This window comes from Bombyx mandarina, chromosome 13 (assembly GCF_030267445.1).
Source record: "Bombyx mandarina strain Sakado chromosome 13, ASM3026744v2".
NCBI classification, from domain to species: Eukaryota; Metazoa; Arthropoda; class Insecta; order Lepidoptera; family Bombycidae; genus Bombyx; species Bombyx mandarina.
The window spans coordinates 5237347-5251746 of record NC_143220.1 but is presented as its reverse complement, the minus strand read 5'-3'; the positions used below and the strand labels follow the sequence as shown (position 1 = coordinate 5251746).

General features: G+C 41.8%; 1 protein-coding gene across 1 annotated transcript; it reads left to right on the top strand.

Moving 5' to 3' along the window:
- The first annotated feature begins 292 nt into the window (after positions 1–292).
- LOC149501601 (uncharacterized) lies at positions 293–1982 on the top strand. Its single transcript, XM_089732283.1, has 2 exons — positions 293–706; positions 1894–1982. Exons 1-2 carry the CDS (start codon positions 418–420, stop codon positions 1905–1907), a joined length of 303 nt encoding a protein of 100 aa, XP_089588409.1. The 5' UTR covers positions 293–417; the 3' UTR covers positions 1908–1982.
- Positions 1983–14400: the final 12418 nt, after the last annotated feature.

The window sequence follows — 14400 nt, the reverse complement described above, 5'->3', positions numbered from 1 at the left end:
CAGTAGCATGATATTTAATATATGATGATATTGGAAAAGTGGTTAAAGTAACATGATTTCATTTTAAAATTTTACTTCACACATAATTTCAAAATCTTTGCCAAAAATCAATTAGCTATTTGAATTATAGTGAATACTAAATGTAAATCAGCAGACCATAATAGAAAAACACAAAATAACCTTCTCAACTTAGCACAACACATAAAATTTCAGAAAACGAACCAATAATCATGTGAACCAATAAACAACGAATCAATGATGTGTAACCAATAATCTCATACAACAAGCGCTGTGGTTTGTGTTTCTCGATAATCTTTCCGTACCTAGAGCTCAGTACAGTTCTGGGAAACTTTAACAAAACACAAGCAATAACAAATCTACTTACCGTATACAATACAAACAGAGGATCTTCTCAGAATGTTTTATCAGTACAGCTACTACATTCAGCCATTCAACATGTTTCGGCCGCACATTTTGGTATTACTTCTAATAATATCACCAATGAACTCGTTTAAGAGCCCAAAAGAATTGAACCGAGAAATTCAGAAGCTAGAGAACAATAAATACACAACTTCGGATGTTTTGGTTGGGAAGGCAATGGATTTCATCTACTCCAATAAAACTGTTATGGGATTGCTTGCTAGAGAGCTGTGGAATCTTGGTTCGAGCGCTATCGATAGGATTGTTGAGATGAAAGGCAGAAAAAGTGAGTGTTTTCGTAACTTGTTATTTTCAATGACATAGTGCCATTTCCTTTTTATCATCGCACCTCCCGCCATCGGAGCAGAGTTCATCCATATTGTCTGGAACCGCTGCGTTCATCGACAGTGCGTTTCCAGTGATATTTTTTGCCACGTACCATTTGGCTATGGAATGAGCTCCCCTCCACGGTGTTTCCCGAGCGCTATGACATGTCCTTCTTAAAACGAGGCTTGTGGAGAGTATTAAGCGGTAGGGAGCGGCTTGGCTCTGCTACTGGCATTGCTGAAGTTCATGGGCGACGGTAACCATTCACCATCAGATGGTCCGTATGCTCATCTGCCTACAAGGGAAAAAAAACCTTGCTATATACAAAACAAAATTATTTACATCCAAGAAGCAAAATATGATAAAGATTAGGTTAGCTTATTGTAGATAAATGTAATGTCTAAGTTAATCAATCTATATGTTTTATATCTAACTATATTATCCTACATTATCTTTATTATTCATAATGCTTAAAATTCCTTGATTTTAATCTAACCTTCTTATAATATAATATTCATTAATTAATTAAACATCTAAAGTACTACCGGTGTATGTTCAAGTTAAGGGTTCGGCGGCAATGCTTTTGGTAAAATTAGCGGAATCATTTAGAATTTATGTTTGTTTCATTATGTTTATAATAATATATTTTCTCTAATATTGTATAGTTTATACTTACACTTATATTTACACTTACGTGTAGTGTGTACTTATGTATTTTTGTGTATGTATTTAATGTTTATTTTCTTTTAAATTAAATACATATAATATGTTTGTGGGTCTAATTTATGTTTCGATAAGCCTGCCATTATTTTGTCTGCATTAGCTTTAGTTGACTGGCAGAGAATACATTGGACATTTAGTCCGCTAATGACCTACCTACATATTTATGAGGTGTAATAATTAAAACAAAAATTCTAAAAATTTACTTTTAATTATATGAATTGAATATCATATTCGTAGAAGAAGATACAGTGTGGGTATGCCTGGGACGAGGAATTCTGTGGTCGCGGGTAGCGCAGGACCGACCGTTATGGCAAACCTTGGCAAAGCCATTTAACCAACAAGAGACGTTCGTGGGCTGATAAGGATGTAATTTAATAAACAATTAAAGCAAATTTTAAAGTATGTAATGCTTTTCTATTTCAGATAAAAACCAATGAAGCATTCCATTGCATGTGACAAGAGAGCAGTTCGTTTAATATATTCTTTTAGCATAAAATAAAATTAAAATAAAAAATAAATAAAAAATTAAGATGAAATTTTATTGCCATTAAGTTTAATTATTTATTTATGCAGCACGAAATCCGCCGAAAAACGATATAGATTGTATATTCTGTTATTGTTTTATTTTTCATAAAATTATGGACTTCGATTTAAAAAAAACAAAAACAAAGCTACTGTTTTGAACGAAAGCTATGAAAGGAGATACTGTTTTGAAGATATGATAGTTTCAAGCTCTTTGCTGGTCGATCGAAGTGAGCTAATATCATGGTGAAACAAATACTTGGTATAATTGGTGGTGGGACCTCTTGTGAGTCCGCGCGGGTAGGTACCACCACCCTGCCTATTTCTGCCGTGAAGCATTAATGCGTTTCGGTTTGAAGGATAGGGCGTCTCACATACCCCGCGCGCCCCATAGGCGCGGGGACCTCGTAGGAGGTTCGGCCATTCCGATAGAGGCATCCGTCAAGTGCGGACGTGCTCATCGACCACTCGATCGCCCGAACTTCACGAATGCCCGTAACCTCGCGAACGGCATTCAAATTAAGGTTCGAACACCCGACGACCATAGGGCCCTCTCTTCTTACCTCCGTAAGGAACGTATAAGTTACCACACGTATACGCTCCAGGAGGAGCGCGAACTCCGTGCCGTCATACGTGGCATCCCTAAAGAGTTGGATGCCGAGCTAGTCAAGGCCGACCTTCTCGAACAAGGCCTACCGGTTAACTCCGTACACCGCATGCACACAGGTCGCGGAAGGGAGCCATATAACATGGTTCTCGTCGCCCTCCAGCCTACCCCCGAGGGTAAGCAAATATTCAACATCCGAACGGTCTGTAGCCTTTCCGGAATCGCCGTCGAAACCCCACACAAGAAAGGCACACCTAGCCAGTGCCATAACTGCCAATTATACGGGCATTCTTCCCGTAACTGTCACGCGCGCCCCCGATGCGTCAAGTGTTTAGGAGATTACGCCACGGCCCTCTGCACTCGCGATCAAAAAACCGCGACGGAACCGCCTAGCTGCGTCCTGTGTCGTACACAGGGTCACCCCACAAATTACCGCGGATGCCCCCGAGCCCCGAAAATAAATCGCCGCGTCGCCCGCCAAAACCGCCTCCGAGCTTCCGGCCCAGACATCAAAGCCTCGGCACCCTCTGTGTCGCAGGCTAAGCCAGCGTTCGTTCCGGCGCCGGTGCCCAGTGTCTCGGCTTGGGCGAAACCGCTGCCGTACACGAACACGGTTACAACTCCCTCCTCCGCGATCCGTCCCGCCCTCGCAACTCGTCCCTCTCCCGCGACTTGCCCTCCGACCGCGTCCGACAATCTCGCTTTAGCGATCGACTTCTTTCAGTCGATCAACTTTGAGCGCGTTAACGCTTTGGGCGACGCCATTCGCGCTGCCTCCACTGCACAACACTTTATCGCCGTTGTGCAAGAATACGCCGACGTATACGCGTCATTAAATACGTACGTCCTCCCCTCACTCCGCCGGTAACCAATGGCGTATATAAGTAGAATAAAGCCCCTATCCGTAACGATAGGATTTTTTAACGCTTACGGTCTCGCAAATCAACGTGATCAGGTTTCTGACTTTTTGCGTGACCATCAAATTGATATCTTTTTAGTGCAGGAGACCCTACTTAAGCCCGCGCGCCGTGACCCTAAAATCGCGAACTATAACATGGTCAGGAACGACAGGCTCTCTGCTCGTGGTGGTGGTACCGTCATTTACTATACAAGAGCCCTGCATTGCGTCCCGCTCGATCCTCCCGCGCTCGCTAATATCGAAGCATCAATGTGCCGAATCTCACTGACGGGACACGCGCCGATCGTTATCGCGTCCGTTTATCTTCCACCGGATAAGATCGTTCTAAGCAGTGATATCGAGGCGCTGCTCGGCATGGGGAGCTCTGTCATTCTGGCGGGCGACCTAAATTGTAAACACATCAGGTGGAACTCACACACCACAACCCCGAATGGCAGGCGGCTTGACGCGTTAATCGATGATCTCGCCTTCGATATCGTCGCTCCGCTAACACCGACTCACTACCCGCTAAATATCGCGCATCGCCCGGATATACTCGACATAGCGTTATTAAAAAACGTAACTCTGAGCTTACACTCGATCGAAGTAGTTTCAGAGTTAGATTCAGACCACCGTCCCGTCGTTATGAAGCTCGGTCGCGCTCCCGACTCCGTTCCCGTCACGAGGACTGTGGTGGATTGGCACACGCTGGGCATCAGCCTGGCTGAATCTGATCCACCATCGCTCCCGTTTAACCCGGACTCTACGCCGTCTCCTCAGGATACCGCTGAAGCCATAGACATCTTAACGTCACACATCACCTCAACATTAGATAGATCATCGAAACAAGTTGTAGCGGAGGACTTCCTTCACCGCTTCAAATTGTCCGATGATATTAGGGAACTCCTTAGAGCTAAGAACGCCTCGATACGCGCCTACGACAGGTATCCTACCGCGGAAAATCGTATTCGAATGCGTGCCCTACAACGCGACGTAAAGTCTCGCATCGCCGAAGTCCGAGATGCCAGATGGTCTGATTTCTTAGAAGGACTCGCGCCCTCCCAAAGGTCTTACTACCGCTTAGCTCGTACTCTCAAATCGGATACGGTAGTAACTATGCCCCCCCTCGTAGGCCCCTCAGGCCGACTCGCGGCGTTTGATGATGACGAAAAAGCAGAGTTGCTGGCCGATACATTGCAAACCCAGTGCAAGCCCAGCACTCAATCCGTGGACCCTGTTCATGTAGAATTAGTAGACAGTGAGGTAGAACGCAGAGTCTCCTTGCCACCCTCGGATGCGTTACCACCCGTCACCCCGATGGAAGTTAAAGACTTGATCAAAGACCTACGTCCTCGCAAGGCTCCCGGTTCCGACGGTATATCCAACCGCGTTATTAAACTTCTACCCGTCCAACTCATCGTGATGTTGGCATCTATTTTCAATGCCGCTATGGCGAACTGTATCTTTCCCGCGGTGTGGAAAGAAGCGGACGTTATCGGCATATATAAACCCGGTAAACCAAAAAATCATCCGACGAGCTACCGCCCGATTAGCCTCCTCATGTCTCTAGGCAAACTGTATGAGCGTCTGCTCTACAAACGCCTCAGAGACTTCGTCTCATCCAAGGGCATTCTCATCGATGAACAATTCGGATTCCGTACAAATCACTCATGCGTTCAACAGGTGCACCGCCTCACGGAGCACATTCTTGTGGGGCTTAATCGACCAAAACCGTTATACACGGGAGCTCTCTTCTTCGACGTCGCAAAAGCGTTCGACAAAGTCTGGCACAACGGTTTGATTTTCGAACTATTCAACATGGGTGTGCCGGATAGTCTCGTGCTCATCATACGGGACTTCTTGTCGAACCGCTCTTTCCGATATCGAGTCGAGGGAACCCGCTCCTCCCCACGACCTCTCACAGCTGGAGTCCCGCAAGGCTCTATTCTTTCACCCCTCCTATTTAGCTTATTCGTTAACGATATTCCCCGGTCGCCGCCGACCCATTTAGCTTTATTCGCCGACGACACGACTGTTTACTATTCCAGTAGAAACAAGTCCCTAATCGCGAAGAAGCTTCAGAGCGCAGCCCTAGCCCTAGGACAGTGGTTCCGAAAATGGCGCATAGACATCAACCCAGCGAAAAGTACTGCGGTGCTATTTCAGAGGGGAAGCTCCACACGGATTTCCTCCCGTATTAGGAGGAGGAATCTCACACCCCCGATTACTCTCTTTAGTCAATCCATACCCTGGGCCAGGAAGGTCAAGTACCTGGGCGTTACCCTGGATGCATCGATGACATTCCGCCCGCATATAAAACCAGTCCGTGACCGTGCCGCGTTTATTCTCGGTAGACTCTACCCCATGATCTGTAAGCGGAGTAAAATGTCCCTTCGGAACAAGGTGACACTTTACAAAACTTGCATAAGGCCCGTCATGACTTACGCGAGTGTGGTGTTCGCTCACACGGCCCGCACACACATAGACACCCTTCAATCTCTACAATCCCGCTTTTGCAGGTTAGCCGTCGGAGCTCCGTGGTTCGTGAGGAACGTTGACCTACACGACGACCTGGGCCTCGAATCTATACAGAAATACATGAAATCAGCGTCGGAACGGTACTTCGATAAGGCTATGCGTCATGATAATCGCCTTATCGTAGCCGGCGCTGACTACTCCCCGAATCCTGATCATGCAGGAGCCAGTCACCGTCGACGCCCTAGACACGTCCTTACGGATCCATCAGATCCAATAACCTTTGCACTAGACGCCTTCAGCTCTAGGAGCAGGCTTAGGGACCTCGGTAACCGTACTCGTCGAACTCGACAAAGAGTTCGCCGTGCAACCTAACCCATGAATCAGCTCGCTGAGTTTCTCGCCGGATCTTCTCAGCGGGTCGCGATTCCGATCCGGTAGTAGATTTATTCGCGAAGCAGCTACTCTTGAGTTGTTAGGTCTCCTTCGGAGGCGCTCGGGCAGCTGTTAGCAAATCCCACCCCTCCTGGCTGAGCCTTTGCTCGCCCACCTGTCCTGGTGAAACTGGAAAGGCCTCCGGGCCACCAGTAATCCTTCAATCATAAAAAAAAAGGAGGTTCGGCCCCCGGCCCGAGAATAAAAAAAAAAAAAAGCCGTAGTAACTAAACTGAGATCTTAGAACTTATATCTCAAGGTGGGTGGCGCATTTACGTTGTAGATGTCTATGGGCTCCAGTAACCACTTAACATCAGGTCGGCTGTGAGCTCTTCCAACCATATAAGCAATAAAAATAAATAAATTATAATTTATAAATCTACTATAACGGTTTAATCTCAGCGTCTTTATCGCGGTCAATATAATGTTTCTGACGTTTAAAAATCTAGAAATATGTTTTAAACAATAATGACGGTAGTTGGCACAATATTCAAATATCGACGAATAACCTTTTTTACTTATTAGATGGATAGACCAACTTACGGCTCACCTGGTGTTAAGTGGTTACCGGAGCCGGACAAAGCTCTAAGATCTCAGTTATAAAAGTACAACGGCCGCCCCAGCCTTCAAACCGAAAGGCACTACTGCTTCACGACAGAGATAGGCAGGGTGGTGGTACCTGCCCATGCGGACTCATAAGACGCCCTCCCACCAATAATTACGCAAATTATAATCCTTGCAGGTTTGATTTTTATTATACGATTTTATGAAAATAATGTACGTATTAAGTATGTAGGTAATGTCTTTCGTTAGAAAAAAAATAAAACGCTTTAAAAAGAGACAAAACATTAAGTTTGTATCGCCTGTAGGAGGAAGATCTATTCCATTATTTTGATTTTCATCTTATCTTTTAGATGGTAGAGCATAATAATTATTTAGATATTTTATGTTGGTATTATGTTAAGGACGGCAAACGCGTTTATTAACATTTATAGTTCATTGTTAAGAAAATGACACATAGTCGTAACATAATAGCAAAATAATGCTTACCCGTGTAGACTCACAAGAAGTCCTACCACCAGCAAAGTCGTCTAAAGGCTTGTGGAGAGTATTAAACGGTAGGCAGCGGCTTGGCTCTGCCCTTGGCATTGCTGAAGCCCATGGGCGACGGTAACCACTCACCATCAGATGGGCCGTACGCTCGTCTGCCTACAAAGGCAATAAAAAAAAAAAAAAAAAAAGTGAAACGTCGAAAATGATATAATGTAAAAGTAGTTTTAATTATGTACACTACTCGTGAAAACCAAACAAAATACGAAATATTTGGTTCACACTAAACACGGAAACTATTACCACAACATGTTACAGCAACACATCAGCACACATCCTGATTAATCATCAACTATCTCAGAAATATTTTAGACGCATTAAATATTCATATCATTCTTCACGAACCACTCGCAGCGTACATCAGCTACAAAATGCTTAGGGAATATTACAAAACTTTAATTATACTACAGCTCATTATAACAGCCTCGGAAAGTCGGAAAGTGAAGATAGAAACATCTCATCCTCCAAGGGATTACAGACCTTCGAAATGGCTGTCCAATAGTGCTATGGATATGTGGTACGGAAATAAATCAATCGTTGAAATTATTGGTAGAGAATTTGCTGACGTCGTCAATCGATTTGCCAGCAGGCGAGGTAAGCATAATTTTTTTAAATATCTAAAACTGTCTAAATTAATATTTTCCGTCAGCTGTTACGTTAAATTCAAAAAAAACACGTGTGGCAATCGGGGACTGCCGCGGTAAAGCTATTGCATAGCATTTTTTATCAACTTATTCACGGTCGTCTGGTGTAGTGGTAAGTGACATGGTCACTACACAAGGGGGTCGCGGGTTCGAATCCCGCCAAGGGAAGATATTTGTATGATAAATATAAATGTCTTTCCAGGGTTATGGGTGTATATTAAATATGTGTATGTGTATAATAAAAATATTATATTTATTTCCGTTATCTGGTACTTGTAACACAAGTTCTTTACGAACTTAGCACGGGACCAGTTAACGTGGCGTGATTGTTAGTAAATATTTATATTTATATTAAATGTATAAACGTAAAATTCGAAATACTTGAATTTAGAGCCATTAGAGCCATTCAATTATAATTAGACAAATAATAATTTAATATTAAAACAATAATAAAATAAGACCACGCTATATTTATACATTAACAAAAGCAAAAGAAACAATAAGTGTTGCGTTCACACTCATAAGCTAGACCGCGCGAGAGAGAGATGGGCAGACTTTTCATGATGCGCATGCAGTGCGACGTCACGCCGCGGGCTTATTCACAAACACTACACAAGCAAAACATGTGAATGTCTTAGCTTTTATTTTCGTTACGGAATTTCTTGATTCGGTCGCCGCGCTCAAAGTCCGCGATAAAAGCTATGCAATAGCTTAATAATGCTGGTACTTTATTATAACAAAATCGATTCTGTTGCTTGATTAGACTTACTTTTGAACTGAAGTAATTAATTATAATTAATGTTCCCCAAAAATTATCTTGAAATTTTTTTTCAGCCCGAGATGTTCTCATACAAAAATACTCAAATCAAGAATCGACTAAAAATAATTATTCAGCATCGAACGGAACATCGCACTACATATAAATATTAACATACATATCTTGGGAATTTTAATAGAATCTGCAAATATCTTTTGTGTTTTAATTTACAGGCTAAATTCGTTTTGCTGGTGAGTATTTGAGTTCCAAAGATTGTCTGTCGTTTAAGTAGAGCCGATCCAACCATGATTAGCTTAATGTCATAACATGACTTTTTTAAAAAAAAGGGCAATGTCATTTAATTTTGATTAAAATAAATTCCCACTGAACTATTATACTTGTAGGTGCGCGTAATAAACATAAAACGTGGCATATATACGAACGTTCTTCAACCCAAATTCATACCATATCATAAGATAAAATAATCGAACACCGTGGTAAATAAAAAGGCTATAATTTTTTTTCCTGCATTTTTTGTTACTTATTAGGTAGCTTATTTTTCGGAAAGCTTGAATAAAATATCTGATACGGATTCATTAGCGACGAGGGAGCATCGAATTCACTCAATATTTACCTTTAAAAATACATTGAAAACTCATCAAAATTCACGGGTTCCAATGAAGAGGCGGCGACATCGAAGAATTTCCAGTTTCCAATTTTTTTTTTCGTTCCCCCAACGACATCAAAGAGGTTGTTCAAACCTTTAATTAAGGAAATCTCCAGCCACTTTTATTTCAGGCCTTCAAGAGGATTACTGCGTACGTACTGTTTGAGGGGGCGCTTCGCATTTCAGTAACAGCAAACGAAGAAGTCTCATTTGCGATGACATATTATGAGCACGCTCATTCTGTTTATAGGAAATATATGCTTTCAGGTCTTTGACTTGGTGTGCCGAAAAAAAAAAAAGATGTGTGGTGTCGTGGGACACCGGATAGGAACGAAGTTCTTTATTATAAAAATATTAATTTTAAGTTCTATTCGAGGTCTAAAGAAAATAATTATTCGGGTATAAATTTTTTATTATGTTTCTTTTATTGATAAAAAAAAACTACTTTACAAAGTTATCAACTTTATTTTATTCACAATGATTTATAAAAAATATATAATAATAATATACAAAGAAACAGCTATTTATATGAATAATAATAATAACCGTCATCACGTAGACTATACATTAGACACTGTGTAGCCATCATGCTAAGACTATACATATATAATAAAAATCTTACGTTATGGACGTTTTTTCCCGGTTCGGGTACCCCTCCGCATCGTCCTTTAAGGAGCTTCGTTTCAAAAACTTGAAAATTTTATATACCGTATTAAAAGTGTCTATATTCTTTATAACAGAATTTCGAAATTTTGTCCCTTAAAATTTTCTGATAAAACAAACAACTCCTTACTTTCACAAATTTGTCATATATTTTTAAAATGATTTGTGTCCATTTATTCTTTTACAGCTTAGGTGGATCGACGAGCTCACGGCGCATCTGATGTTAATTGGTTACCGGACTCTATAGACATCGACGACGAAATATCATCATCCACATTGAAACACGAATTCAACTCTCAGTTCTACAGTATAAGGGCTGCCCAATCCTTCAAACAGAAACGCATTACTGCTTCACCACAGCAGAACAAAACTGGATGATATTCAAAAACTCAAACTACAATTTTTCTATTCATAATAAAGCAGTACTGCTATCATTTTTCTCTCCCCTATTTTTAGGAACGAGGCGTTAGTCTTTGATGTTTTAAAAGCCACTTCATAAGTGTGCATGTTAGTACCGCGTGATTAGAGGGTAGTTATGGGGCGAGGGCCAACAATTCGAGAGAAAATGAATTTTAAACGACTTTAAGCTCTGTATGGGCATGCCGATTTGCCGAGGGGAGCCTCGAGAAGCTTTAGGAACGCAACGGATAATTTGGAAATGGAAATTGCTAATTTGTGCGCTGGCAATCTTGAATTACAATTTTTAGGGTGACAAATGTTTTTTTTTTTCACGAAGAATATTTTTTGAGACGTTGTCGCTTATTCGGTAAAATCTAATCACCTCAATACCCATTTTGAGATGAAATTATGAATGTCTTATTGAATTACATAGACAGTTGCATATTGATACCGTATTCTGCATTGCCGCTATGCAGTCAGTAAGAGAGCGGGAGATACATACTTTATTGCACTCCAAAACACACTTAACATAAAAAAGTCAACAAGCAGATATATTTGTACAATAAGCGCTCTTACCGTTTAAAGCGATCCCTTCCAGACAACCGTTTAATTTACAGAAATTCTGGAAAAGATAAATACGGCAGATATGTGGCGGTGTACTAATAACAATAGAAAATACATAAATACAATAAATAGATATAGATATACCGTTTACATGTAATATGAAATGACTATATGATTTAATAGCAGTACTCGCCCGCTTCGCTGGGCATTTAAAATTAATTATTATTTATTGTCATTATCAATAAGGAATCCAACACTTATATACATATTAGCCTATCCATTAAATACATGTATTTTCTACATGAATACCAAGTATCAAGTCAATCGGATGCATGGTTCAGTAGTTATAACGGAACATCCGTAAAAACCACTGTAGATTTATATGTTAGTATAGATATACCAATATACTTACATACTAATAATTTCCATCTCCTCCTTCAGTCGATCGCTCATTGTTGAGCACTCCATCTTGAATTACATACCTGATCGTGTAGACTGAATAGTAAACAGTCAACGTCGCCCTAAACACGTCATTACGGATCCTTCCGATCCATGGTGCTTTTAGGTACCACAAGCACCGGTCACCGACCGACGAGTGAATTAACTCATAGAAACAGCCCACTGAGTTTCTCGCCGGAACTTCTCAGTGGGTCGCGTTTCCGACCCGGTTGATTCTGCAAAGCACTGCTCTTGCTAGGGCGAATGTTAGCAATACACCCGGCTTAAACCCCGTGAATGGAAGACGATTCAGAAGTTGGAACCAAAAAAGATGGATTTTTTTCCCTACCTATGCTAATAGCCTTGTGAGGCAAAATTAACTTCTCTTTGACATTTAGGTGAGACCTAGGCAAGACCATCTTTTTTGGTTCCAACTTCTGAATCGTCTTCCATTCACTTTACCCATCACTATGAGTCTCTCTCATACTGATTATAAGTATGAGAGAATATATTTACATACACATAATTACACATTTATTTAAGGAATAGTTTCGGATAACACAACTAAGATTTCGACCTTACTTCTCAAGAGTGGAAATACAATGAAACTTTAATGAAGATCATCTTGATAATCGACTCCAAATATTTCATTAACGGTATATATTCTCGAAGTACTCTACAATAGTATTTTGTGTGGAAGCCTTAATTAAATAGGTGGCAGCTAAAACGGTAATACCATCACAGCGGCCTTTGTGTCTAAGAACTAATTACGGGTCTCCTCTAAAGTAGGCTTTATTTGAACTCCATTTTCGAGTGGGATGCCGGCGAATGGGATTTTTCAAGCTGCCATCCCGATTCTTGGGCATTCGACAATACCGCTAGTCATTACATGTTTTTCGACATCCGCGTCTTTGTGTAAAATGTAAGGCTAATAATGTTGTTTAATAAATTTTAGGCTGTCCCTTGATCATTCTGTAATGTCATGTCAGAAAGGGAGAGTTATATTATGTATATGCAAACAATAAATGAAATAAAACGAAAAGCATCCCTGATATTCTAGTTATTATTAATGAACTATGTTTAAATATTATTATGAATGTTAAATTTATTACCAAAGAATTTTAGAGTTACACATTACTGGCCACAATTCTTTCCCACCTTTCAATGGCGCTTAATACCATTATCACCGATATACACTTTAAGATCTATGGTCGTAATCGTAAAATGATCAAAGTTAAATAACGTTCTCCCGTACATTAGTTTTTACCTAGAGACACCATGAACTAAAAAAAACATGATGTCGATGAAATAATGTCGAAGGCACAGAGATCGAAGCACTTAAGCCAGTAAGCCCTTAATGAGCTCACTTGAAAACAAAGCAGGTACGTTTTGGCGACCGTTATTGTCTTTGATATTTGAGGCGTGGTGTATACCAGGATCTGCGTTTGAGGTTTTCAAATTAATTTCTTTTTTTTTACGTTTTCGCGTATTGAAAATGAGCTTTTCGCCATTATTGTCTGATGGGAATGCTTCACGGACACATAATGGATTTTGATTGAGAGGTTTGCTATTTGACTAATTAATATCACAGTATCTCTGCCGATCGTATAATTGTATAAGCTGCTTTTGAATACACTTAAATTAATCTAGAAAAGTTGGCACAGTTTACTAATAGAAGATTACAAGAGATAAGATGAAAATAAACACAAATTTCGCCAAGACTACACTATAAAAAATATTAATAAAGACAAACAATATTTAATCTATTCTCAATTTAACAACAGACGTCAAAAGCAAAAGTTTGACAATAAATAGTATGCATGCGTGTGTCCATCAAATACATGATATGTAGTGTGTGTAATGTTTTCTTTATTGATTTAATGTATCTTTTATGCATTATTTTGCTGGAGTCATGGTCCAGACGGCTGGCCGATCCTTCGGCTGGTCGTAGGACCGTCGAGGCGATTCGCCCGGTTCTTGTGAACTGGGTGAATCGTGACAGAGGACGCCTCACTTTCCGGCTCACGCAGGTGCTCACTGGGCATGGTTGCTTCGGTGAGTTCCTGCACCGGATCGGAGCCGAGCCGACGGCAGAGTGCCACCATTGTGGTTGCGACTTGGACACGGCGGAGCACACGCTCGTCGCCTGCCCCGCATGGGAGGGGTGGCGCCGTGTCCTCGTCGCAAAAATAGGAAACGACTTGTCGTTGCCGAGTGTTGTGGCATCGATGCTCGGTGACGACGAGTCGTGGAAGGCGATGCTCGACTTCTGCGAGTGCACCATCTCGCAGAAGGAGGCGGCGGGGCGCGTGAGAGACGCACAGGCCCGCCGCCGTCGAGCGGGGGCCAGGGAGGCGGATATCGCCCAAGCCCTGGCCCTCTAAGTGTTTCGGGTCTCCCTCAAATGTCGGCCTGGGGACCGGCGAAGGGGGCCTAAGAAGACGACGTGCAAGCTGCTCTGCACGCGTTTTATGCATGAGAATCCGGGTGATGGAAGGCCGGCTATCCTCAACCCACGCTGGTTCTGACCCAGCGGGGTATTCCGTAGGATAGACCATTCTAACCGGCGCCATCTAGGCGGGCTTCGGATAGCCTGCCGACCGAGAGGGCTGGTGGTCGTGGCGCCGATGACCGCCAGTCCGGCGTCCCGAGGGGGAGGGTGATGGGAGAGACGTGCTCCGCAAGCATTATTTTTAAAAAAAATTAGCATTGTGCACTCCTTCTCTATAAGTGTGGAAAATTTCATACTCC

Coding starts and splice junctions, on each gene's coding strand:
- LOC149501601 (XM_089732283.1), top strand. CDS start 418: ATGTTTTATCAGTACAGCTACTACATTCAGCCATTCAACATGTTTCGG.